Here is a 24,797-nt window from a genome sequence, read left to right as displayed (position 1 = left end):
ACTTTTGTCGAACTTAGAGCACAATACTAAATCTTTTTACAAGTATCGGGTTATATAGACTGGTAATGGATATCATTATCTAGTTACGATAGTCAACTCGACTGCATGTTTGAACAAGTATCCATACCTATCAGTAAAATGTGGATAATAAATACAAAGGGCACTCTAAATACCCTTTGCAATCTTAATAGTCATTGCATTTTTAAAATATTTTTGAAATAGATAAGAACAGAAATGTGTGTATCTAGTAGTTTAGCAACAACATATACGTATAATTATTATAATATTAAGAACAATAAAATATATTTACGAATATGAAAATATAAACGAATAACCTTATCAGGTTTTTATTAACCTTCATTACTTTTGAAGTATACTTTAGGACAGGTTCCTAAGAGATGTATTATAGGTTTTGTGAATAATACAGCATTCAACGGTAGTTATGTTAAAAATCCTTTCAACTTTGAAAATTTTGGTATTTGCTCATTTAGCCTATATATAGATGGTCAACAGATACCTTCAAAATCGTTACAACCATCATTTCCAAACGATGTATTTACTAGCGCATACCACACCCTGTACTCAGGCACCGGTATACATTTTCTTAACGAAGGTAATGGAATATCGAGGGAACAATATTCAAATGGATACTGTTTACTAGCTTTTGATTTAACACCTGACTTGTCGGCTAACTCTAATGTGCATTGGAATCTTGTACGCCACGGTAGTGTAAGAATGGAAGTAAGATTCGAGAGCGCATTGACTGAAACAATTAACTGTGTAGTTTACGCAGAGTTTTCAAATATTATAGAAATAGATAAGAACAGAAATGTATGTGTGGATTATAGTAGTTAAGCAATCACTTATGTAATTATTATGATATTAAGAATAATAAAATATAATGTTATCGAATATGACATGGTTTTTATTTGCCTTCATTACTTTTTTTACAAAGAGACTCATTACTTATGTTGAGATCATATTATGTGTGTTTAAATACATTGGTACAAATATGAATTGATAGTAATAAATGTAGTCAGTAAAAGAGTGAAAGAGTAGGGGAGTAAACGCGTATTAAACTATGAACACACTAGAAGTGCAAATGAGTCTTCGTAGAATACATCCCAGCCTCCAGAGCAACGTATATCCTTCAAATCGATTGCCGATGTATGCTCAGGTGCCAGCACTTATCATATGCAATCTTGACCCTGATTCACAGCCGGGGTCTCATTGGGTGGCTATTCATATAAACGTCGAAAGAGTTGGGGAATACTTTGATTCGTTTGGACGTAAACCTATTGAAGCAATAGAAGGATTTTTAAGGAGGAATTGTTGCATGTGGAGATACAATAGCCTTACGGTTCAGGATTACCTATCGGCGGTGTGCGGAGAGTACTGTTTGGTATACATATATTACAAGTTCAGGGGGATGAGATTAGAAGACTTCCTTAGAAATTTTACGTGTGACTCAGAGAACAATGATACGGTGCTAGTAAATTTGTATAGAAACATAATGGACATATAAATAAAAGAATAATACCTGGAATAAAAATGTTTTATTTAAATATGTAACCCTTACATCTAATTTTATTATAGATAATGGTGTTAATGTAGGTATATTTATTGTTGTTTGCTTAGACCCGTAGGTTAGGTTAGGTTAGATATAGTTTATTATATTATATTATTCTATTTTTCTTTTAGAGCCATAGATCGGGTTAGTGAATGTAGGAAAGTAGATAACGATGCATTCGTACTGAGTCATTAAGTAATTAGATAATGAGTGGGGATTTCGTGCAGGAAATAGTAACTGATAAGGTGGTGATTAGTAAGTAATTAGCAAGGTTTTGGGAAAGCTATCTCTGGAACGGTTAGAGCTATCAGTTCAGGAGTGAGTGCATTCGACTCCGCACGTCCTGTTTAGTGGGGTTAGAGTACAAACTTTTTTTTTTTTTTTTTTTTTTTTTGGCGGGCGCTGCCTCCGAAACAGCTTTTTTTACCGAAGCAGTGGGTGAGGCAGTGCCCGGGAATCCATACTACTTATACTAAAGTAATAAGTCCTGAGTACATACCTCGATTCCATATATCCTTGTCATTCGTCCAAAAAAATATAAACGATTTTAAAACAAATGGTGACTTTCATCAGTAAAATACGCGAAATAGAACTAATTTGAGTGTACGACCAACCAGGCTCCAAAAGATAAACCACTCCTTATATGGAAATTGTATTCGTTTTTACAACTAACTCCCAACGAAGCGAAATTAGACAATTATCGCTAAATAAATTCGAAGCCCTCGTTAAACGTAAATTAATCAATAAGGCTTTTTATAAATTTGTCGAATACTTAAATGATCCTAATCCTTGGGATTGATTTGCTCCAGTTCAAACAATTTGTATGACAATACTTGGCGATTAAATAGAGTGGCGGAAAGTTGCTGGCCAGTTCTTTTTACCCGCTCTACGCCCTTGACTTGCGAACTGGTAGTAAATGTAAATTTACAATTAATTTAACTTGACAATTCATAAGTGTACTTGTTTACCTACATGAATAAAGATATTTTGAGTTTTGAGTTTTTGAAGGATATTGAGAAATTATATTAGCTTGGCAACCATAACAGAGTTTTGACTGATGCCTTACAATAGTCACACAACGCACAAAACACTCACTACAAAATTATAAAATTGACGACGTAACTACTAAGAAATATAATTGACAAAAAGGTAAGAAAAAAACGCGTCCAACACAATTCGAGTGAAACAAAGCAATAAGTCAATCAAAATATATTATTTTAAGCCGAGTTAAAATATTTTAGATCACCCTCATCAAAATTTCTGTAACTAAAATTATATATTTAGAACACATCCTTTAAAAGTTTTGGAGATTAAAATATAAATTATCACGATGTTTATTACCGAACAGAGGACTTACGATGTACCTTCTAATAGTATGCAAGAGTTTATGTATGTCCCACTACTGAAGCCCTACTATATTATTACATTATTTTTCTTTTTTTGCGTCAGAGGCACAAACTAACTGTTGTGGTCTCTGCTGAGCCAGGGCCAGTTACAACCACAACACACACACAATACACATTTAAAATGTTTTTCTTCTTTGATGTTAATATTGCAACCTTGAGATGCAGCAGAACAAATACACGTTGAGATCAATATCGCTACTAGAAGTTACACAGTTAAGTGCCCAGTTCCCTTATAACACCTGCCAAAGTTGGAATTTAGATATATAGAATTTAATATTACGTATGACTATTACTATTTATTATGGGACTATGCTTATTATTTATGGATATATTTATTTTCAACAGGGCGTGCAAAGTGGTCTCAGGAAAATCGGTCTGGCGATGCTGACGCTGTCAATGCCGATGATTGATGATAAAAAGAAAGTCAGTAGCTCGGTTGGGGCATGGTCAATTGTCAATGTCATTATGTACATTTGCATTTTTATGTTCATTCATTATTCATCTTTGTAATTTTTACATGCAGTTAATGTTCAAATTTAAAGAAAACTTTCGTTCTCAGGACGTACCTTAGCCTGGGACAAAAACCACTTTTGCGACAGTCAAGACCCACTAAGGCCAACCGAATTTGTTTTGGTCCTTGCCAAGAGGGGATTTTGTCTCAAGCTTAGGATTTTGCGTGCGCAACTTTTATTTAAAAAAAAAAAATATCGTAGTCAAGTACAGTCAGTCTGTCTTACTATAAATGTTCATTCATCACAATATTTCTATTTCATTTTAATTATTTTTTTCTGGTTTTGTTGCATTGAGTGCCGTGTTTCTGAACTAATGATATTGTATATATATATATTAATTTATTGTGTCATTGTCTTTACGCCGTTGTATATGATGTAATAATAATGTACAGTCTGTCAGTGAGATGCATCTTTGGCATGATTCCCTTGAATGCGGTGTTCTTGCGATGGAGAAATTGGTAAGTGTTTTAAGTGAAATGTGTTCCCCGCTACTGAAATTTGTGTTCCAACGGGGCTAGACACTTCTGTTTCATTGTTTTTCAAGCATGTAGGTGTTGAAACGAATCCAAGACTTTTGTAGTCCAAGCATGATTTTGACAAAAATAGCCTTAAATACTGTGTAATTTGAGAAATGTTATTAAGCACGTAAGTACATAGAGTACATACGTCAACTGTTGTATACTTTTTACAACCATGGTAGAACTGAACTACCGAGGTCGGCGGCCAGCAACGGTCAATATTCAATAACTTATTTGGTTATTTATGGAAATCTATTTTCGTATGTTAAAGTTCTGTGAGTCCTATGTATAAAAATCTAAATGACATTTACTTTATTATCAGATCAAGTCTAGACTGCTACAATTGAATTGTACCTTGTAAAATCTTTAGTAGTAGTTATAGTAAATATATCATTTTTTATTTATTTATTTATAAAAAACAATCTTATCCTAACCGGTGACCTTAAATCGACAAAAATGCACAACAAATTAATAAAATTTACACACGAAACAAAAAACAAACAGAAATTAACTCGGAAAAATAAAATCAAATAATTAAAATAAAAAAAACAATAAATTAAGAACTACTATAGGCACTAACATATAATAGAGCTTTTGTCAGTTCATGTTTCATTACATATACTTATCACTCAGTACATTGATTTCATAATATAAAACTATCGGTCCTTAAAATTTTAGATGTCTGATGAATATGAAGTCTGACTGAAGTGATAATAAATAAAAATGTATATATAGAACATATTATGTCACAGATAAAAATATAATGTACAGTTTCTGAGAGTAAAATTCTAAAATGCTGTCTAAGTAAGTAATTAACAGCCTTATCCGGAATCATATTATAAATGAATCCGTTTTATTCACTATAAAGTTAATTTTAAACTGCATTGAAGTTATTTTCCAGGGCTGAAATTCAAGATAAACGAATCTTTATTTCCTAATTGGTCCGTGTCACTGGTCTTTCTTGACACCAGCAGGCAGGTCAGCTAAAAGTTATTTTATTTTATTTTTAAGAGCAGTGTTAGTTAGTGGCTTCAGCGTCCCGTGCCTTAGGTTATATATGTGCGCATTTAACGTTCGCTCGAATGGTGAAGGAAAACGTCGTGAGGAAACCGACATGTCTTAGACCCAAAGTCGACGGCGTGTGTCAGGCACAGGCTGATCACCTACTTGCCTATTAGATTAAAAAATATCATGAAACAGAAAAAGATATTTGATATCATGACACGATTCTTTGACCTACTATTGTCTTATTTACTTGACCCACAAGCCATGCCATGCCATATTTCATATCATCGTAAAGAAACATATTACCGTTTTTTCGAAATCACAGGGTTTCTTTAAATTAAAAATGCGACACTTGATCTTAACATTAGCCTCTTGTTAAACAGTTTCATCATTGTTTCTTTTCGACACTTTTAAAACGGCCGACCATGGGCCATCTATACTATAAAATTCACCAACACATGCAAATTTAATATATACTGTCGTTACTGTACGGCCCTGTTTTCGCATACAGCAAAACATTCACACATAATTTAGCACAGCCTCGAGGCAATATAAAATGCAAGAGATGCTGTAATTAGAAACAGAATGAAAGTCCGCATTTTAAATGGAATACGCTGTCCTTGTTCTTATCTCATAAAGTTAATTATATCGAGATTATGTAAAGTAGGCATCAATCAATTGGGCTTGCGATTTAATTAATGATAAATTTATTAACTGTTAACTTATGAAGAAGAACTTTACTAAGTATATGTCTCTGATGTTTTTTGTAGTTTATTTTACATTATGTGTAAGATTTGGGAACCTTTTGTTGGTTCCTTTGATTTTCCTTTCCTTTTTTGACAAGAGGAGGGGGGGGGGGGGGGTTGCAGTTAATCTGCTTACGTAATACTTGAACGGTCCCTATGAAGATTATCACCTACGATAATTATATTACCCACAAGTTTAATAGCTTTGTGGGTTCTAACACCTGTTTCAATTTCGTCAATGTTTCCAATCAAAACTCAATCTAAAGTTGAATATTATCGATGCATGTAAAACAGTGTTGGTCTAACGGATTGAACGTGCGAACCTCATCCCTGGTAAGTTTGAGCTCCGGCTGTGCACCAATGAACATTTCTGTTTATATGCTTATTTACTAGTATTTGAAGGAAAATATCATGAGGATATCGGCATTCCATAGAATCGTAAGTTCAACGGAAGACACAGAAGGCAAGCTTTGCAAGCAAATAATCACGGACCAGAAACAGAAATTTGTGTTTAAAATTTTTATAACCTTTTAAAATATCGACATTCAATGATGCATGTAATAGGAAAGTCGTAAAAGGCAATATTGTATCTGATATGCATCATGACGCGTGTCAATGCATATTGCACTAGAGAAACTGTTCATCATTCACAATCAAAGGGAACGTAGATTTTTTTTAGAGAACTGAAAAGACAAAACACCATCCGTTTTTAAGGCAGTTTTGGCGCGCACCACCACTATGTGGAACCAGCTGAAGTATTTCCCAACCAATTCGACTTAGGGTCCTTCAATAAAAGAGCGTACCACATCAGCCTATTAACATCAGCCTATTAACATCAGATGAACCTCCCATGTTAAATGGATGGTACAAGGGCACGCCAGTCCAGGAGATGCCTATTGAAGTGCTGCTTATATGAACCCATATTAAACTGTTTAGAGAAGATGGAAGCAAGGAGTTTCTGTTGCTGTTTTTACGATGACCCAAATCGTTCAGTGTGGTACCTGGGGCTGTCGACAACGAGTGGCAACTCCAGCGTGCTTCTAAATGAGCGTTCTTTGAATAATTTATCTTTGACGTACTCCCAGCAGTGGCATTATGTTGCTACTTCTACTGGATGTGTTGATGGAACACAATCGATCATTGTGTTGCTAGTTATAACTGATTTTGTCATCATGTTATGATGTAACTAGCGTATATAAACTAATTAAATTTACATAGTACTTCCATGGTCACGGTATGTTTCCTTGTTTCCTATGCCGTATGGTATTCTGACATCTAATAAATATATATCAAGCAATCAATTTGTTATATTTTTATATATTTATTTATAGCATACCACTTATCCCTTTATGGTGAATGAAAAAACAATGAACAAAATATACAAAATATAACATTGGAATGAGGTCTATATTAATTAATATTGCGTAATAACGAAGAATTTACGTATTTATTTAATTAGTCAGATATATTTCAGAGATTATTCTTTACAATCCTTTCAGTTGGGCTAACAACTCAGCGGTTTATATACTAAACATCTCATTAATCATAATATACAAACATAGACCAAATTACACAAAATTTTTGATTGATGGAGTGGACAAGTACTTAGGTTGACTCTCATTACGTATTATATCAAGTCATTATGATAACAGTATGTTTTGATTTTAGAGTAATTTTCATGACGACACATTATATATATATTTACATATATACATATATATTTATATATAATACTACTGTACGTGTGTATGTCACTGAACTCTTAAACGGCTGTACCGATTTGAATAAAATTTTTTGTATGGTTGGCGCCCTGGATGGTTTAGATTTACAAATCAGCGTTGTCTTTGTTATTAAACAAAGTATGAAAGTACCTACGAATACTACCATACGAACTTTGTTTCGTCCTAATACGATTTTTTTTACTTTTTAGTAGCTACAAATTAAATGCCTATAGAAACTCCCATTTCCGAAATTGTACTTAAATAAAGCTAAATTTATTTCAATTTTTAATCTTTATAAAAATTAAAATCCTTCCTCAGAGTTCAAGAAATAAATAAAAATATTCGAATTCGTCCAGCCGTCTTCGCTTAGCAACACATTATACATTTTTATTTAAAAATAGATAAAAAAAAATACATTATATTTTTTAGGAAATATATATAGTATATACCGAGGACATATAGGAAATGAAATGCCTTGCGGCTACGCGCTGCATGAGTCCCAACAGCCGCTTCATTAAATTTATCACGAGTCACTTATTTTGTGATTAATAATGTGTGAGCTATATTTGTGCGTGTTAACTTACGTAGCTCATTTATCGCTCCGCTAAAGGCCACTTTGGTTTGCATAGAAACAGTGTCGTTTTCCTTCATGGGAATCGTGTGACATATGATGCTAAAGTTATAAATATCACACGCTGAAGAGTCCTTGTCTGATTTCTAGATAATTTATTAGGTAGTTAATATGTAATAGTAATGTATGTGTTGTTTTCAAGGCTGCTTACTATTCATTATGTATCGAACAGATGAGAAGAACTGGCAAGAAATGAATCGGACAGCATGATATTCAAAGCGATTAAGATATTAAACAAAATATGAAAGTACCGACTGCAGCGCCATCTGCTGGGCTGATTTGTGAATCTAAACCATCCAGGGCATAGAAAAAATGCATTAAAATCGGTCCAGCCGTTTAAGAGGACAGTGATATACACACGTACAGTAGAATTATATGTATATATAAAGATAATTGTCACTGTCAAATAATAAACAAATCATTTGCAATAAAATAATATTGCGGATATAAATTGAGATGTAAGCTATCCTACCTTTTAAGTTAGATCAAACTGCACACGGTGTGCAGATTTGATTGCAATCGGTTAAGTAGTTTAGGAGTCCATAGCGGACAAACAACGTGACGCGTAATTTATATATCAAGATAACCGATTTAACTAAATCAAAGTGTAATTAGGTCTTAGGAACAGACATGTATGTAAATAAAGATCTTCTTCTTCAGTCGCACTCTTCACTTCTGAAGATCATGTTAGTAGCGCCGCAGAACTTCCTCCACTCTCCCCTGTCTTTGGCCTCCCTCAAAGACCGGAGGCCCACGAAGCAGCTGTCTGCGCATTTATAGCCGCGGCCCGCGATTGCCCCCGTATAAAAATGGTCTTAGAAACTAATATTTAAACGAGATGTGTCCGTCAACCTTGACATGGTCAGCGTGATTTGCATCTTTCATTGGAGTACTACAGCAGACTGGAGTATTCACCAGTGATATTTGTATTAAATATAAAATGTATTTCGTATGCGTAGTGTATTAAAAAGAGTGGCGAAGAGTTTCTTGCCCGCTCTACGCCCTTAACTTGCGAACTGGTAGCAAATGTAAATTTAGAATCAATTTAACATATTTTCTGTTGACGTTCATAAGTGTACTTGTTTCCCTATTATTATACATGAATTAAGTTATTTTGAGTTTGAGTTTATTAAAGATTGGTAACATTGATCTACATGAAAACATTTCTAGTTAGTCCTTGTGTATATATAGTACTATCGATGTAATAATTATAGGAAACAGGCAAGGCTAGACGCCTATTGCGTATTATGTTTCTAAATAAAAAATAATAGTATTATACCAAAATTTTATTATTTGTAATAAAGATTTTTTTAAGACTGGTTTGTTGCTATATGAAATTTTAAAAAAATTACCTCCCTTATAATATATTTAATCTTATTATGATTATACAGAATCTGCTGTAAGATACATATGATAATTGTATATTATTTTTAACTTTTTAAGATATAGAACTCGCAAAGTTTATACAATTTTAAATTCTATTTGAATTTGAATCGCTTAACTCATAACTCCCGATACTCGCTTAATTATACAGTAATTATCATTTTCTTTTTTATTAATGTGGGCACCGGTTCAATTTTTTTGTGGGGAAATGCGTTTCGAATAAACTAATTGAATAGGTGGCTTTATTGTTATTATGTGTATTCTATAGTACTTAATATGTATGCATTTAAAATTAAAACAGTGGCGCTACAACCGTTTTAGGTCTAGGCCTCAGACTTCTGTATCTGTTTCATGATCATTTGTCAATCTTATAGGCAAGTAGGATCAGCCTTATGTGCCTGACACACGCCGGTCACTTTTTGTGTCTGAGGCATGACGATTTTCTCATGATGTTTCCTTTCACCGTTCGAGCGAATGTAAAATGCGCACATTGACCGACAGTCCATTAGTGAACAGCCAGGTATCGAACCTACGACCTCAGGGATGAGCGTCGTACGCTGAACCCACTAGGCCAACACTGCTTTTGCATTTCTTTGTATAGCGCTACGCATCTAGCAATGATTGCTAACCTCATATTACGATATACATGTATAGAAGTATTAAAATACTATGTAAATATTGTACCATGTAATAGTTCTATTGACATTAATCTGGTAGACTTTTCCTTAAATAACACTTGGGGATTTGCCAAATACATTTTATATTTTTAATACATATAATGATTTTTATTTATAGAGCAACATTAGTCACAATATTTGGCTTGAGTTATGCAGCCGTGTACTATGGCAGTTCCGTTGCTTGAAGATAATATTAAAAAACATTAGTTTAATTGAATTTTACAATAGCATGCAATTTAGTTGCTTTTTAAGTAACAACCGGGCAGGAGGCTCACCTGATGTTAAGTGATACCGTCGCCCATGGCTCGTGAGTCGTGACTGCGTTGCCGGCCTTTTAAGAATTGGTGCGCTCTTTTGTTGAAGGACCCTAAATAGAGCTGTTTCGGAAATATTTCAGTGGGCAGCTGGTTTCACATAGCGGCAAAAACTGGCTTAAGAAACGTTGATACGGATGGTATTTTGTATTCTGCCTTGACGTCCGATGATGAAACTCAGTTGTACGTATTAATGCGAACAAAAAAAATGACTTGAGAATGACTGACTTTAGAAACTTGTTTCATTTAATTGAACAACGCTCCAACAACCGCCACTGAACTCTTGCGTTGGGGTTTTCACTTGTCTTCGTCGATAGAAAATGTTAAAATAAAAACAATTTTATATAATAATTCTTAGTTGATGCTGATTCTATGATATGAGTATAGTAATTGTAATATTACACTATTACCTAAATTTGTACGTAACTTGGCAACACAACACCTGCGTGGTCCGCTCAGCCGACAGTTGTCATCCGCGGCTGTCAACTGTCATATTTTGTCATGTGTAATGACAATTAACAGCCGCGCGCATTTTGTAGACGTCACTCGCTCGATGAATAGAGTAATACAACATACATACATAAAAATGCTAGTATTAGGCGCAGAAGGGCTTTAGAAGGTCTTTTAAATTACAATTTGATGTCTTTTATTTCAAGTAATTTATTAAAGTTAATCTTGAGATCTTTCCCAGCTAAATTATTTTAAGGTCCAGCATTTTTCGTCACAGAAGATTTATAACTTCTTTAAAAATAGTGTTTACTCCAAATCCCATTAAGATAAACAATTATTTACGAAAAAATTCCGCTGATCCATATGCGTTATCGCTTACCTAGTAATGTCTAGTCTGCCCCTTGGTTAAACAAATTGTTATTTACCTGGCTTATCATGGGTTGACAGACCGTCGACGATATAACTTTGTGGTGACGTCCAATAAATATTACCAACGGTAAAGTATACCTCTAACAATTTAAAACGAACGAATAAACGATAGCGCGTTTAGCTTGATTACGATTGGCCATTTGGAATGCGAGTCTGTGATTGGACGAGTGCTCCTGACTAATCAGAATCAAACGAAAGGTGCCATCGCTTCGTTTTCGTATTTCATTTTGTTTTTTAAACACGCAGCAGTGTTAGCCTAGTGGCTTAGTACGGCTCTCATCCCTGAGGTCGTAGGTTCGATCCCCGGCTGTGCACCAATGATTTTCTTTCTATGTGCGCATTTAAAATTCGCTTGAACGGTGAAGCGAAACATCACCTACTTGCCTATTAAATTGACAAATGATCATGAAACACATACAGCAATCTGAGACCCAGAATCCCAGACCTAAAAAGGTTGTAGCGCCACTGATTTTTTTATTTTATTCTAAACCCGCAGTTTCTTGTTTTATCTAAATATAACGTTTGAAAAAGTTAGCTTTTTTTTCATGTTCTTAAGCATTACTGCTGAATACGATTTTCAAACGATAGTGAAGCTTTGAATATATTAAAACAAATATAATTATCAAATTATATCTTTGAAATTTAATAATAATTCACCAAAACCGAATGAGATTTTAATTTTGAAATGTGTGTGTCAGTATTAACAACACAGACAGGAATACGAGAGGCTCTACTCAGCGGTAGAACAGAGTATTACGTTTTGTACGCCAAATGGCGCATAGAAACATTAATCATCCAGAAAATTATCTCCCTGCGTTATTGTTTCCGTGGATATCGTATGTTTTTGTTACAAATATGTGCTGGAAGGTTTTTGCGTAATTTCTTTATTGCAAATGTTACTTTAATGAAACGTACATAGAATGTTAAAAAGTCTATGAAGCATCAAATTGAGAAATGGTTGAAAACTATGAGCACATTGATTTGTGTGTCTGAAAATATGTAAAAAGCGCTGAAGATTGTCGGCCCAAAGCATGGGTAGAATATTTTGGACACGAATTACGTAACACCTCCTTCAGAAACCCATTCAATTAATCATCATAATGTAAAACAAAAGAAGAACGGTTTCGTTCGACTGTGATTGGTCAACAGAATTTCTATTCAAAGACATTCGACGACTCGCGACGTTATACGTCATATTACGTCCGTTTTCTGCGTAATTCGTTTAACATTCCCACCACCCTGGCCGCAGATTTTTTAAAAAGTCAAAGTCAAAATAAATTTATTCATATAGGTAAACAAGTATACTTGTGAACGTCAGAAAAAAAGTAATTCTAAATGTACATTTACAACGCAAGTCAGAGGCGTAGAGCGGGCAAGAAGAACTGTCAAGAAACTCCTCGCTTTTTAATCGCTAAGTTTTGAGTCATACTAAATTGTTTAAACTGGAGAAAATCAATCCCAAGGATTAGGATCATTTATCATAAACATCTTCGGTATTATTAATATGACCATATCATTCAGATGCGTAACAAATAGTCATAATGATCTCCGACCTTCCAACGGAGACAACAAAGAGGAAAAACAAATCGTAAGAAGTGTTAAGTGAACAAGTAATCGTACGAAGTACAAGACATGCAAAGCCTTAAATAATGCCTTTTGAAGCTATTACCACATTAATTATTGTGCTCTCTGAGATTGTTCTCGAAGCTTGCTAGATAAATGGCTTCCGACCAAGTACAATATCACGTATATTTATGTGAGGGATTTGACAAAACCAGCAATTACAAATGCGGGAAATTATTTTATAAATTATATTTATTAACAGATACTTAAATTAATATACAAATTACGTAATTCGAATTTAAATAAAAACTAAAACTAAAAACCCAATGGTTGCTAATGGAAGATATCTCGTGGACAAACCAGCTATGAGTGCCTCCCGGACCAGGAATATTTGTCGTTTAATTGTGGTTGGTTTAGGTAGCGTTCAAGTATTACGTCACGCAATTTTTGGAGATAATTGACCCCCTCCATGTAACGCACCTTACCATTCAGTACCCAATATAGTAAAACGTTTCGTGAACACCTAGTGACTCTTTATACCTAAAAGTTACCATTATGTGGTGTAAAGTACTGGAAAGACGAAAATATTATTAACAATAACGTGTAATTCAATCCCCGCCCCGTATCGTAACGTTTTACAAAAGGACCCCCCCCCCCAAAATTCGTTACGTAATATGTACTTGAATGCTCCCTTAAGAGGTACACGGATATCGTGTCGTGTGTCTGTGATTGGACTACAGGTTTTGTTTTCTTTTACTAAACAGTTTCACCCAGATAGATTGTAAAAAGTGACGCCACGCCAGTAGTAAGCTGTATTTATATAACTTATGACGCAAATATTGTTCTTAAAATATATCATAAAATTCCAGCTTAAAAGATTTACTTAAAAACACTTTCAATTTGTTCTGTCGTCATGCATTTAGTTTCGATAACAAATTTAATTTCTTGGTTATGGTAATGGTAATCATACCCAACATATATCTCGATAGATTGGGGAGAGTTTGTCATATCAAAATCAATCGTGCCATCTTCCTTCAATCATCTCTCAGTTTAAAGTTTCACAAAACTTTTATGTGACAGTGAATTGTATGCTTTCAAATTTGTGTGATACTGTAAAAAATTAATAAATCAGCTTCTGGTTGATCATCATTTGTCAATCTAATAGGCAAGTAGGTGAATAGCCTTCTGTATCGGACACACGCCGTCCACTTTTCAGGTCTAAGGCAAGCCGGTTTCCTTACGATATTTCCCTTCACCGTTCGAGCGAATGTTAAATGCGCACATAGAAAATGCACAGCCGGGGATCGAACCTTCGACCTCAGGAATCGCACTCTGAAGCCGCTAAACCTATACAATCATAAACTGTACTTATAATAATTTAAAATGTTGTTCAGACGATGTTATAACGTTATCAAAAAACAAACATACTGACGTATTTATTTATTAATCTAGCTACTTCGTACCAAGGTAACGTGTTGCTTGTAAATCAGTCTTATTCTATGCGTTCCCGCATTCTGTGCAGTGTTGTGCCTTAATTATTTGTGTATTAAATGCTTAAACTAAATCCGAAGACGCTAGAGGTACGATAACATACGACAATATAATTACTTGTATTGGGTGTGGCTATCACGATATATAAACACAATCACATAATTTAACACTACACATTTAGAGAACAATTTTGTTTATTAGTGTCTAAATATTCATTATAGTTTCTCGAAGTAATATATAAATATATGTGTGTGTAAAGGGAAGTGTAAAAATGTAATTTAGTGATTGTAAGACAAAGGAATAGTGTTTGTAGTCGCATTTATCGTATATTATGTATATGATTTCCAGTACAGCTACACTTATAATACACAAGAAAATAAAACCTTTAACATACACATAAATTCAATATATATATATATATATTGAATATGAAACACGTCCAAATGTTAAGATTTTGAATCGTAAGTTCAATATAAATTATAGCAAAAGATACCAGATTTTTTATTTATTTTTACGCTAATGAATAAATAATTACTGTTCTATTTGATAAAACTTTAATTCGGTGCTAATATTGTAATTTTATTAGGCAATTACATTAGCTTTTTAGTCTTAATTTAAACGAAGTTTCTATAAAAAAATTTAACAAAAATGTAACAATACGCTAGCTAAGTTCTCTTATATCTGAGTACTTAATAGATCTAGATTAGATTCCTTTATCAAGGGCTACTATGAAATTAACATAGAATACGTAAACAAACAGTTTAACGGAACGTTTAGCATACACTACAGTAGTTTCTGCAGATCACATTTGCAAGTCAATACGCTGACGTTCTGTTACTTGTATAATGCAATATTAATTGATCCAGTTCATTAAAATATTAACCAGATTCAGAATATTTAACAGTTTACACTTCCATTAAGGGTATCTAATAATACGGCTGAATGCTTTCTGCCAATTTTGTCATAAATATTTTAATTAATAGGTAAAAATGTTAAGTATATTTTTTAATACGTAATTTAATTATTTACCAATATGAAATTTAATTAATAGAACTTACGAATATAGATACATAGATTTTACGCTTTCGACAGTTAACAAAAATAGCAACAAAGACGTAACGACTTATAACACACAAGCTACAATACGCACATGTTTACACACAATGTTATAGTCGTGGGCTTAGGTTTCCTAGAAAAGCGGTGCCGTTAACTAACGGCCGTCATTTTTACAGTTGTTAATAACAGCCGTCTTTACGTTTTAACATAATGAAAAAAAAAACAATCATTTTCGCTCGTCGAGTCACGTTTCCACTCATTGTATTAATTAAATATGGGCACCGCTACACGCGAAACACGTTGAACTAATGTTTATCACCGCTATGACGGCCGTCATGCAATTGACAGCACCGCTATTTGACAGTTACGGTGACACTCAACGTTCTCTAGAAAACCTACTCCGATGTTATTTATAGACAACGTATGGGTGACGTCACCCAAAGTTACATTACGGCCGTTAAATAACGGCACCGCATTTCTAGGCAACCGTAGCTTAAGATAAATAAATGAGGCTTAGCGCTAAATCTGAATCCTCTACGTCAAAAATGAATTTTGACAAATCTACAGGAGTTTCAACTTTACACTTCCCTCCATTAGTTTTAATACATATGTTTATGGTTGACATATCTCTGTAGCAACAAAACATCGTCTGATTTTTTATTAAATACTTTAAAATAGTCTCCATGTGACAATTGTCTAACTAATTTTGTATATATGACCGCAAAGATTCAAAACATCACAGAGTAGAGTACATAGTAATATGGCATAGTGAAAAGTAAATTGTGTATCTAGGAGGTTGTATTATCTGCGAGATGACGTCACTGGGTATACCTACTGAAGCGCCGGTACATACAATATTGTTCACTTCGGCATACACACAAAATACTGTCAACCCTCCTAAAAAGGTACGTATGTATTACTAACTAAATTATGACAAAATATCATTTTATTTTAGACACATAAATTGTACCTTTTATCGGAGCATATCTTCCAAATGCAATTCCGATAGAAGCGTGTATATGTTAACGTAAAATTGTAAAAACCGTTAGATTGTAATCTATCTCGCGAGATAGATTACAATCTAGCTTACTGCTTACAATTTAACGTATTATTATTCGGTAGATTGTACTACACTAACTTAGTTATCATTCAAACTTCTTTGGTCAATTACAGATTAATTTTACTTTCCAACAATTTCATATAAATACCGAATAATAAAACGTTAAATTGTAAGCAGTTCGTTGAGGTTCACAATCTTTAGACAGTTAATAATCTCGCGAGATAGATTACAATCTAACGGTGTTTACAATTTTACGGTGACATGTACATTTGAAATAATTTTCTTTCCAATGATGCGATAATAAGCAATGAATTAGTAATACTGAAACTATATTAATATACGTTTTTATAATTTACAGAATAATACAATCTTACCATGGTATATTACATTTGTAAACCACTGTTGTTTGTATTAATGTAACAATAGTAGTCTGTATAGTGTAGTAGTTTGTACTAATGTAACAGGGGCACGACAAATTAATAAATAAATCAGTGGTGGTCAAATCAAATATAATATAATCTGACAGGTTTAAATAAAAATCGATTGGGCTACAACCTCTAGGTCTTGGCCTAACATTTTTGTATATGTTTCATTATTTGACAATCTAATACGCAAAATACAACTAATCTAAATTGGGGGACAGTAGTATGATAACAGATCGATTAGCTGTCTCGTGGAGAGAGATGCTTGTATCATCCATTATCACCATATGGCAACGATAGCTCGCTGATTTTCAAAGCTACCACGTTCAGAGAATTACACAATTAAAAATGGTGTCTATTTTAATTAAAAAATCAAGAAATAAATACAGGTTTAATTAAACAGAGAGAGGTTCGGAATAATACCTGCAGCTGAGTTTCATCATCGGTCGTCAAGGCAGAATATAAAATACTATCCGTATCACCTCGAACTCCGTCGATACACAACTGAGCGTTTCTTAAGACGAAGTTTTTCCGCGCACCACCACTATGTGGAACCAGCTGCCAACTGAAGTATTTCCGAACCAATTCGACTTAAGGTCCTTCTAGAAAAAAGTGTACCAGTTCTTAAAAGGCCGGCAACGCACTTGCGAGCCTTCAGTCGGCGGTATCAGTTACCATCACATGAGCTGATAGGGGCAGGAGCCCTATTATTTTTATAACATTACGTGTTTACGTCATAGATGTGTAAACGGCTTATAAATATTTATTTTATTTAAATTTTATCAGTAATTTATTGTATCACTGTTTTAATTAAAGGATTACGTAGCACATTACCGAATATTTACGCGAGTAACAGTTTGACTTACTGTCGCCGCACACGGGCCACACGCCACAGCCACAAACGCCGCCACGAGAAGCTAGAAGCGGCTACAAAGGTAGCTGAAGCGCGCGACAGCCACTTGTGGCCGGTGGTCGACACTTGCGGTCGGTGGCTGCTACTTTTTTTAACCCTTGCCTGCAGTATCATAATGGACTCTGACGAAGAAGGTTTAATTGCGCTACTTTTGATAAAAAGACGTCGTCGTAGAAGACGAAACCGTAGTTATTGGATACACAGAAAGACATTAAATATCCCCTTACCACGACAGGTCGGTAATCGACAACCATTGAACTATACATGATGAAGCATTTGGCCTCAGTGAAAATATGATGACGCCATATTCTTGAAAATATTCGGACTTAGACAAAAAAGTTTTCAATTATAGGTTAAGCCGTAGTGTTTGCTAGTACGCCGAAGGTACACTACCTTCGGCGTACTAGCAAACAAATGGAGAATATTATATCGCCTATTAAACACTTCTATTCATTTCTCAGAAGACATTGTGATTTGTGAAATCTTGTTGCATTTTGCACAACTTTATTCGCAAAAGGGATGGTTTCAATTTTCGTCACACTTTGAAAATAGTGGGACTCGAAAATATACAAAATACAGGCTGGCCAGTAACACGAGCGAGCAAGAGATACGTTAAAAGATTATTTTATGAATAAAGTAGCAATAGCGTGGCAAGAAAATAGTATATAAATATATGGTTTTATATTATTTTATTAAACTTAACTTCAATGTTCTTTTCTTTGGCAGTTGTATTCGAAAAAAATCCCACAAACAATTAGCAGATTTCTTCCCAGGCCCACAATTTTTCTCCTCTATTACTAAAACTATCACTTTTTGAATCCCAAATCGCAGGACGGGATTGTATCTCTGATATAAATAATTCTATATCCATTTTTATCTACCTATATGAAACACAGACTACGTGCGTGCGTTACCGTCGACTTCAGGTTAACTGAGGTAAGGGAGAGAGGGGCGCGGAATCGCGCGAGTGGCGTGTGGCGGCTTTTTGTGTCGGCGTTTAGTGGCCGGTGCGAGCCACAAGATGCAAGCTGCGACGATTTGTAGCGTGTGGCCGCCACCGGCGCCACCGTGTGCGGCGAGTCCATATAAAATGTATGAAAATTACAGGAAATATGCCAGTGGCGGCGTTTTGTGGTTGTGGCCGGTGGCCCATGTGCGGGGACCCTTATAAACGTATTATAACTTAAGCCGAGAAGTTTTTGTCTCATTTTATTATTTAACACTGCGCTTTTCAAAACTAGTAAAATAATAATAATGAAACCTGTTTATTTGCAATACATATTTACAAATGTAAACAATATACAGTTATAATCTGTTTCTACTTTCTGTTACTTGATATCCTTCAGTACCAGATCGGAACTTAACGGGTAAAGGCCTCCTCCGGCCTTTTACAAATTTCTCTATCCTTTCTTTCTCTGGCGGCCTCTTCTTTTATAGTCCCTCTTTCATCTGTGCATCTTACTATATGGGAAACTCAAATCCAGTAAATGAATTAAAAAATTAGAGCTACGGGCGAGCGATCTCTTCCAGGCAACTAATTTGTAATTGCTATTATTAGGGCTACAAAGTTCGCCTAACAGGGAAACAAACTTTTTTTGATAGAATTCGATTTGCTTATTCAAAACAGTTGCCTTCGAGAGCGATACAACGATTATAGCGGTCATAATTTTCGATATCTTTTTTATAGTACGATTTGTCTTATGCCTCAAAATAGGCTTCAGTTTCGGCGATTGCCTCTTCATCAGCGGAAAATGTCTGTCCAGCATTCTCTTGAGGATGGAGAACAGGATAATGTCGCTGGGAGCCATAGGCCGTTTATGAGTAAGAAAGTTGTATTGAGAGTTGTTTATTTAGTTGTCTCAAATAGTAGATTAACTGTAACGCAATTTCCTACCATGCAAACCAAGACTGAATCAAGGAACAAAACGTATGATGATTATGACTTAACATCCTATAACCCCTAGATGAGGCAGAGGGCGTTCGGTCTCGAGCCTCGTATTTCACCTCCAAGTCTTCGGATCTCTTTGCCCCATCTACAACTATACCTGGTGTATATCCTGGGACGGCCACGCGTCCGTTTTCCTTGCGGGTTCCAATCAAGCGCCTGCTTGGGAATATCATTGGGATCCCTTCGGAGTGTATGGCCTATCCATTTCCATTTGCGTCGCTGGATCTGCTGGCTAATGGGGGTTTCTCTAATGATTATGCTCCAATTTAAATCTTTATTAAATGACTTTTTTTAATGACGTGAAAATGCGCTTATGCAAGCCCGCGCCATAGATGTTGAGCTTGGGGACTATGGGGCTGGTAGCGAGACCCCACTAAAAGTTATGTTGAATTACCAATTGTAATTTCCATCCTCAGCCTAGAACGTATTGATACAGATATCCAAAACCACAGTCTATATTCTTAGGTACTCACTGCTTGTCTTAGAAATTCGACCGTGCCCTCCGTGTACGGTTTATTACTCGCCTGTTACCGCAAACCCTCCCAAAGGCAGAACACAAATTTAAATTTATAGAAATAAACTTCCTCTCCAACCGGGAAGCGAACCCGATACACCTCACCTAGCGGACACTTAATAAGACCGCTAGGCTATGAGGCCCTTTTTTATTAAATGACCTACTCCAAGTGCGGTTGTGTCTAAAATTAGGTTCATAACATCTAGATACAGGGAGAAGGACAATTTTTATTTCCTAAAACACAGGATTGAGACGAAGTCGGAAACATAAGCTAGCTAGAACACGTTGCAAGGCACGTCCTTCATACAGTTTATTATTAGCCGTGAACGGAACGAATTTTTTCTCGCGTTTTATTACTATTTTACGATTGCAGTCAAATTGATCATGGGCTTCCTAAATCGCTATGAATATATATATATATATATATATATACAATATACATACATGATCTATTTATCTGAGATACAGATATATAATTTTATAATAATAATTTATTTGCAAGAATATAGTACAAAAATATTATGGCGGTAAGTATACTATACGGTACGCATATTCTGCCACACATAACGGCGTGTAAATTTGTCATACATAACTAAAACGTCGAAGTTTACATTGTAGTACATATAACATTACATTATCAATCATATCACCATAGTCAATTGTTATATTATTACTAGCTGATCCGGCAAACGTCGTTTTACCATGTATATCATTTATAATAAAAAATAGGTGTTGGTCGTAGAGGGGTGAAAATTAGGGGTTGTATGTATTTTTTAATGTTGTATCATAAAAAAAATAAAAAAAAAAAAAATTTAAAGAAATTAGGGGAGAACCCTTAACATTTATCGGGATGAAAAATAGATGTCCGATTCTCAGACATACCTAATATGCACACAAAATTTCATGAGAATCGGTCTAGCCGTTTCGGAGGAGTTTAACTACAAACACCGCGACACGAGAATTTTATATATTAGATTTTATAGCGATGATAAATAGCCTATAGAAAAATAGAATTGAATTCTGAGAAAATGTTTCGTAATCATTGTTTTTTGTTATAGACAAGTAGAACCATTTGCGTCCGACACACGCCTTCGACTATTTGGGTCTATGTCGGTTTCCTCACGATGTTTTCTTTCACCGAGCGAGTATTAAATGTGCATAACAGAAAGCACAGCCTGGCATTGATCCTGTCGTAGCTAAGTTGAGAGTCGCTGAAGCCACTAGACCAAAAGTGCTCGTAAAATAGCCTATTGCTAAGAATTTTCAAATTCAGTAATTCCTAACTGTAATCTGAATATTTCCAACATACAATGATACAGTATTTAAAATATCTTTAACCTATATAGTAATAATAATAAACGAAAAAGTTTCGCAATACAGCGAGGAAATTCTGCCAGCACTAAAGGTACACTGCCACGGGGACCAAACTTTTTAAATTTGTTTTAATTTTCTATTAGGTATATATAATATATATATATATATATATATCAATTTTGTATTATTATTATTTTTAGTTTATTAATACAATATGTTAATAAAGACTTATCTCGGCGGAGACAATGTATGATGTTTATCATTAGCCTTGATAAAATCTTTGCAAATGTTGCTTCATACATACAGAATTAACTTGGATCATACAACTTGTAACAAGAGATTACTAAAAGAGGTTACATCTCGCTAAAAGTAATAGAAGAGAGTTATTTATTTATTTACACTTCGTTCTAGTAAGTAGAAATACAGTGAAGTTAAAATAATTAAATAAAAAGCCAGGAAAATGGCGGCCTTATCGCTTTCGAGCGAACTATAGGTAACCCTTTATATGCGTACGTACGTGTATTAAAAATTCAACCAAACATATAAAGTATCTATTCCGTCATCTCTGGATAGGCAGATAATTATAAGACAATTTACTGAAACACTTTAAACTTTGTGACATTTTGACAGGCTGTCGCTAAAGTCATTAACTCTGTGGTGCCTATCAACACTGCAAACACTTTGACTGACAGTTCACTGAAGTTAGACACAGCTTAATAGTGACCTTAATTGATAATATTTATAAAGAAACAAGATCGTGCGTTCGTGCTTATATTATGATTGTGTGTTGTCCTTTTCTACTGCAAGGACTGTTTAAAGCTTGAGGGAATTTCTAACAAGTTATATGTAACTAGCAGACTCGGCCAAGCGTTGCTGTGGCTAAGGTTTTTGTTATATTACATAGTAGTAAACTATTCAACGGAAACGGTAGCAGAACACCAGTATGGGGACCACCATGCTTTTTTGGTGGTTATGACATTAAATTGTAGCTTATGTGAAACGTTGGTACTTTTAACACAGCGCCGAGCCATCTGTTAAAATTGTGACTGTTAAATAATAAACATTTAATTTGTAATAAAATTATATTGCGGGTATAAATTAGGATCCTATCTTTTAAGTTAGATCAAACTGCAAACGGTGTGCAAATTTGATTAAAATCGGTTAAGTAGTTTAGGAGTCCATAGCGGACATACATTCAGTCAGTACAGTCTCCTAAAATAGTGGGGAAAATGAGTCATGAACACCCATATATTTGAAAAACTATTATATTTTCCTACGTATACTGTTGATATTTAAGTTTCAAAAACAATAATATATAATATTATTAACGTACGTATTAAATCAAGAACTATACACGGCAGAAATATCACAACACAAGAAGAGGGTTACTACTAACTTTACACAATTAACATTAACAGTTTGACATTATGAAACCGTTCTCATTTACTAAGGAATCCTTATAAAAATATAACAGTACGATGTATTGTATATTAACAGATGACTATACTAAAATATCGGGGATTCAGCTGTGAATACAGTCGGCACACAAGCCCTAGAATTGCTGAACAAGAAAAAAAAAAGAAATCAGTGGCGCTGCAACCTATTTAGGTGTGGGCCTCAGATTTCTGAATCTGTGTCATGATCATTTTTCAATCTAATAGTCAAGGATGTTATCAGCCTCCTGTGCCTGACACACGCCGTCGACTTTTTGGGTCTAAGACATGTCGGTTTCCTCACGATGTTTTCCTTCACCGTTCGAGCGAATGTTAAATGTGCACATAGAAAGAAAATCCATTGGTGCACAGCCAGGGATCAAACCTACGACCTCCTGAGCCACTAGGCCAACACTGCTCAACTACTGAACAAGACCTGGAATTAAAGGTTCTTGCACCTGCACCATTAATGTAGTTTGATCTGTGATAATCTGCAAATTCATATTTCGATACTAGTTTCGAATCTAAATAAAATACGCTGTGAAAAGAAGCAGTTGTTTTATCGCACTAAATCAGGGCAAGTTTCGTGCCTTCAATATGATAAATATTCATTTTTAGAAATAACCTCACCTTACCGAACCTTTTTAATTTTTATAGGCCGTAAAAAACACCAGACAAGGCTGTCCATAAAGAATTACTACTTTATAAGTGCCCTTAAACCAGATATGTAGGGCGATTGAGTGCCGAATGTAATCCTATTTGTAACTTCTTTACCCGCCTAAGCTTTCCGCCCAGTCAATAAAATCAATGAAATAAAAGCCTTTTTATTAGTTACACATGTATTCTTTTAGACTTCATGTTACACTCTGTTTTACTAGCTTTGCACGATACTAAAATAAATGAAGTACTTATATGTGTTTTATATGTCGGAAAACAACGGAACCAACAGTTAGATCATACAATAGCAAGAGCAATGACGCTCTTTTTAATAATCTTTTTTGAAGTTATACTTCTTTAGGCGCGTTATGAAAAATTTATGAGAGTGAAATTTTACGATGCGCGCGCACCTGTGACACAAAATTGGGAGTGTGATTATAGCGTGCGCGAGCGAGATAGGAATAAGACAATCTACAAGTAAAAAGAAATAGAATATGCGTGAAGTTCGTATGCCAAGAATTTTGAATGGCCATAATGACATTTGTCATTTACCTTTTAAACAAATAAAGGAGTTTTAATTATTTTTTCAAAGAAATTTATTAATTTTACTAGTAGACTCGGCCAAGCGTTGCTGTGGCTTAGGTTTTTGTTACAGATGTTAAATAGTATCTTATGTGAAACGTTGGTACTTTCAACACAGCGCGGCGCCATCTGTTAGAATTGTGATTTGTGACTGTCAAATAATAACAGACAAATAATTAGCAATAAATTAAAATTGCGACTATAATTTGAGATTTAAACTATCCTATCTCTCAAGTTGGATCGAACTGCACATGGTGTGCAAATTTGATTGATATCGGTTCGGTAGTTTAGGAGTCCATTGAGGACAAACATTGTGACACGAGATTTATATATATTAAGATATTGTGCAATACTGCCAAAGCTACAACATACATCTTAGTGTTTGGTGGAGATGTTCTAAATATATAATAATATATACTTTTAACTAAATAGAATTTATGTTACACTTAATTTAAGAGAATAATAAATAATTATTTATTTAA

General features: G+C 34.6%; 1 protein-coding gene across 12 annotated transcripts in view; it reads left to right on the top strand.

The window, feature by feature from the left end:
* LOC125056004 (transient receptor potential cation channel trpm) overlaps positions 1-24,797 on the top strand; it is a 182,158-nt gene that overhangs the window by 20,324 nt on the left and 137,037 nt on the right. For 8 of the 12 annotated variants that reach the window (XM_047658821.1, XM_047658837.1, XM_047658890.1 and 5 more), the window contains exon 2: positions 3,322-3,399. The exons of 1 other annotated variant lie outside the window; for it this stretch is intronic. In XM_047658821.1, the coding sequence (XP_047514777.1) occupies positions 3,322-3,399 (78 nt within the window). Of the gene's footprint in view, positions 1-3,321; positions 3,400-14,432; positions 14,506-16,252; positions 16,378-24,797 lie in introns of those variants that run through there. 3 more of the 12 variants (XM_047658870.1, XM_047658854.1, XM_047658864.1) reach the window with 2 other exon arrangements.

This window comes from Pieris napi, chromosome 2 (assembly GCF_905475465.1).
Source record: "Pieris napi chromosome 2, ilPieNapi1.2, whole genome shotgun sequence".
Lineage (NCBI taxonomy): Eukaryota > Metazoa > Arthropoda > Insecta > Lepidoptera > Pieridae > Pieris > Pieris napi.
Note: the sequence above shows the minus strand (reverse complement) of the source record. Positions and strands in the feature narration are given on the sequence as shown.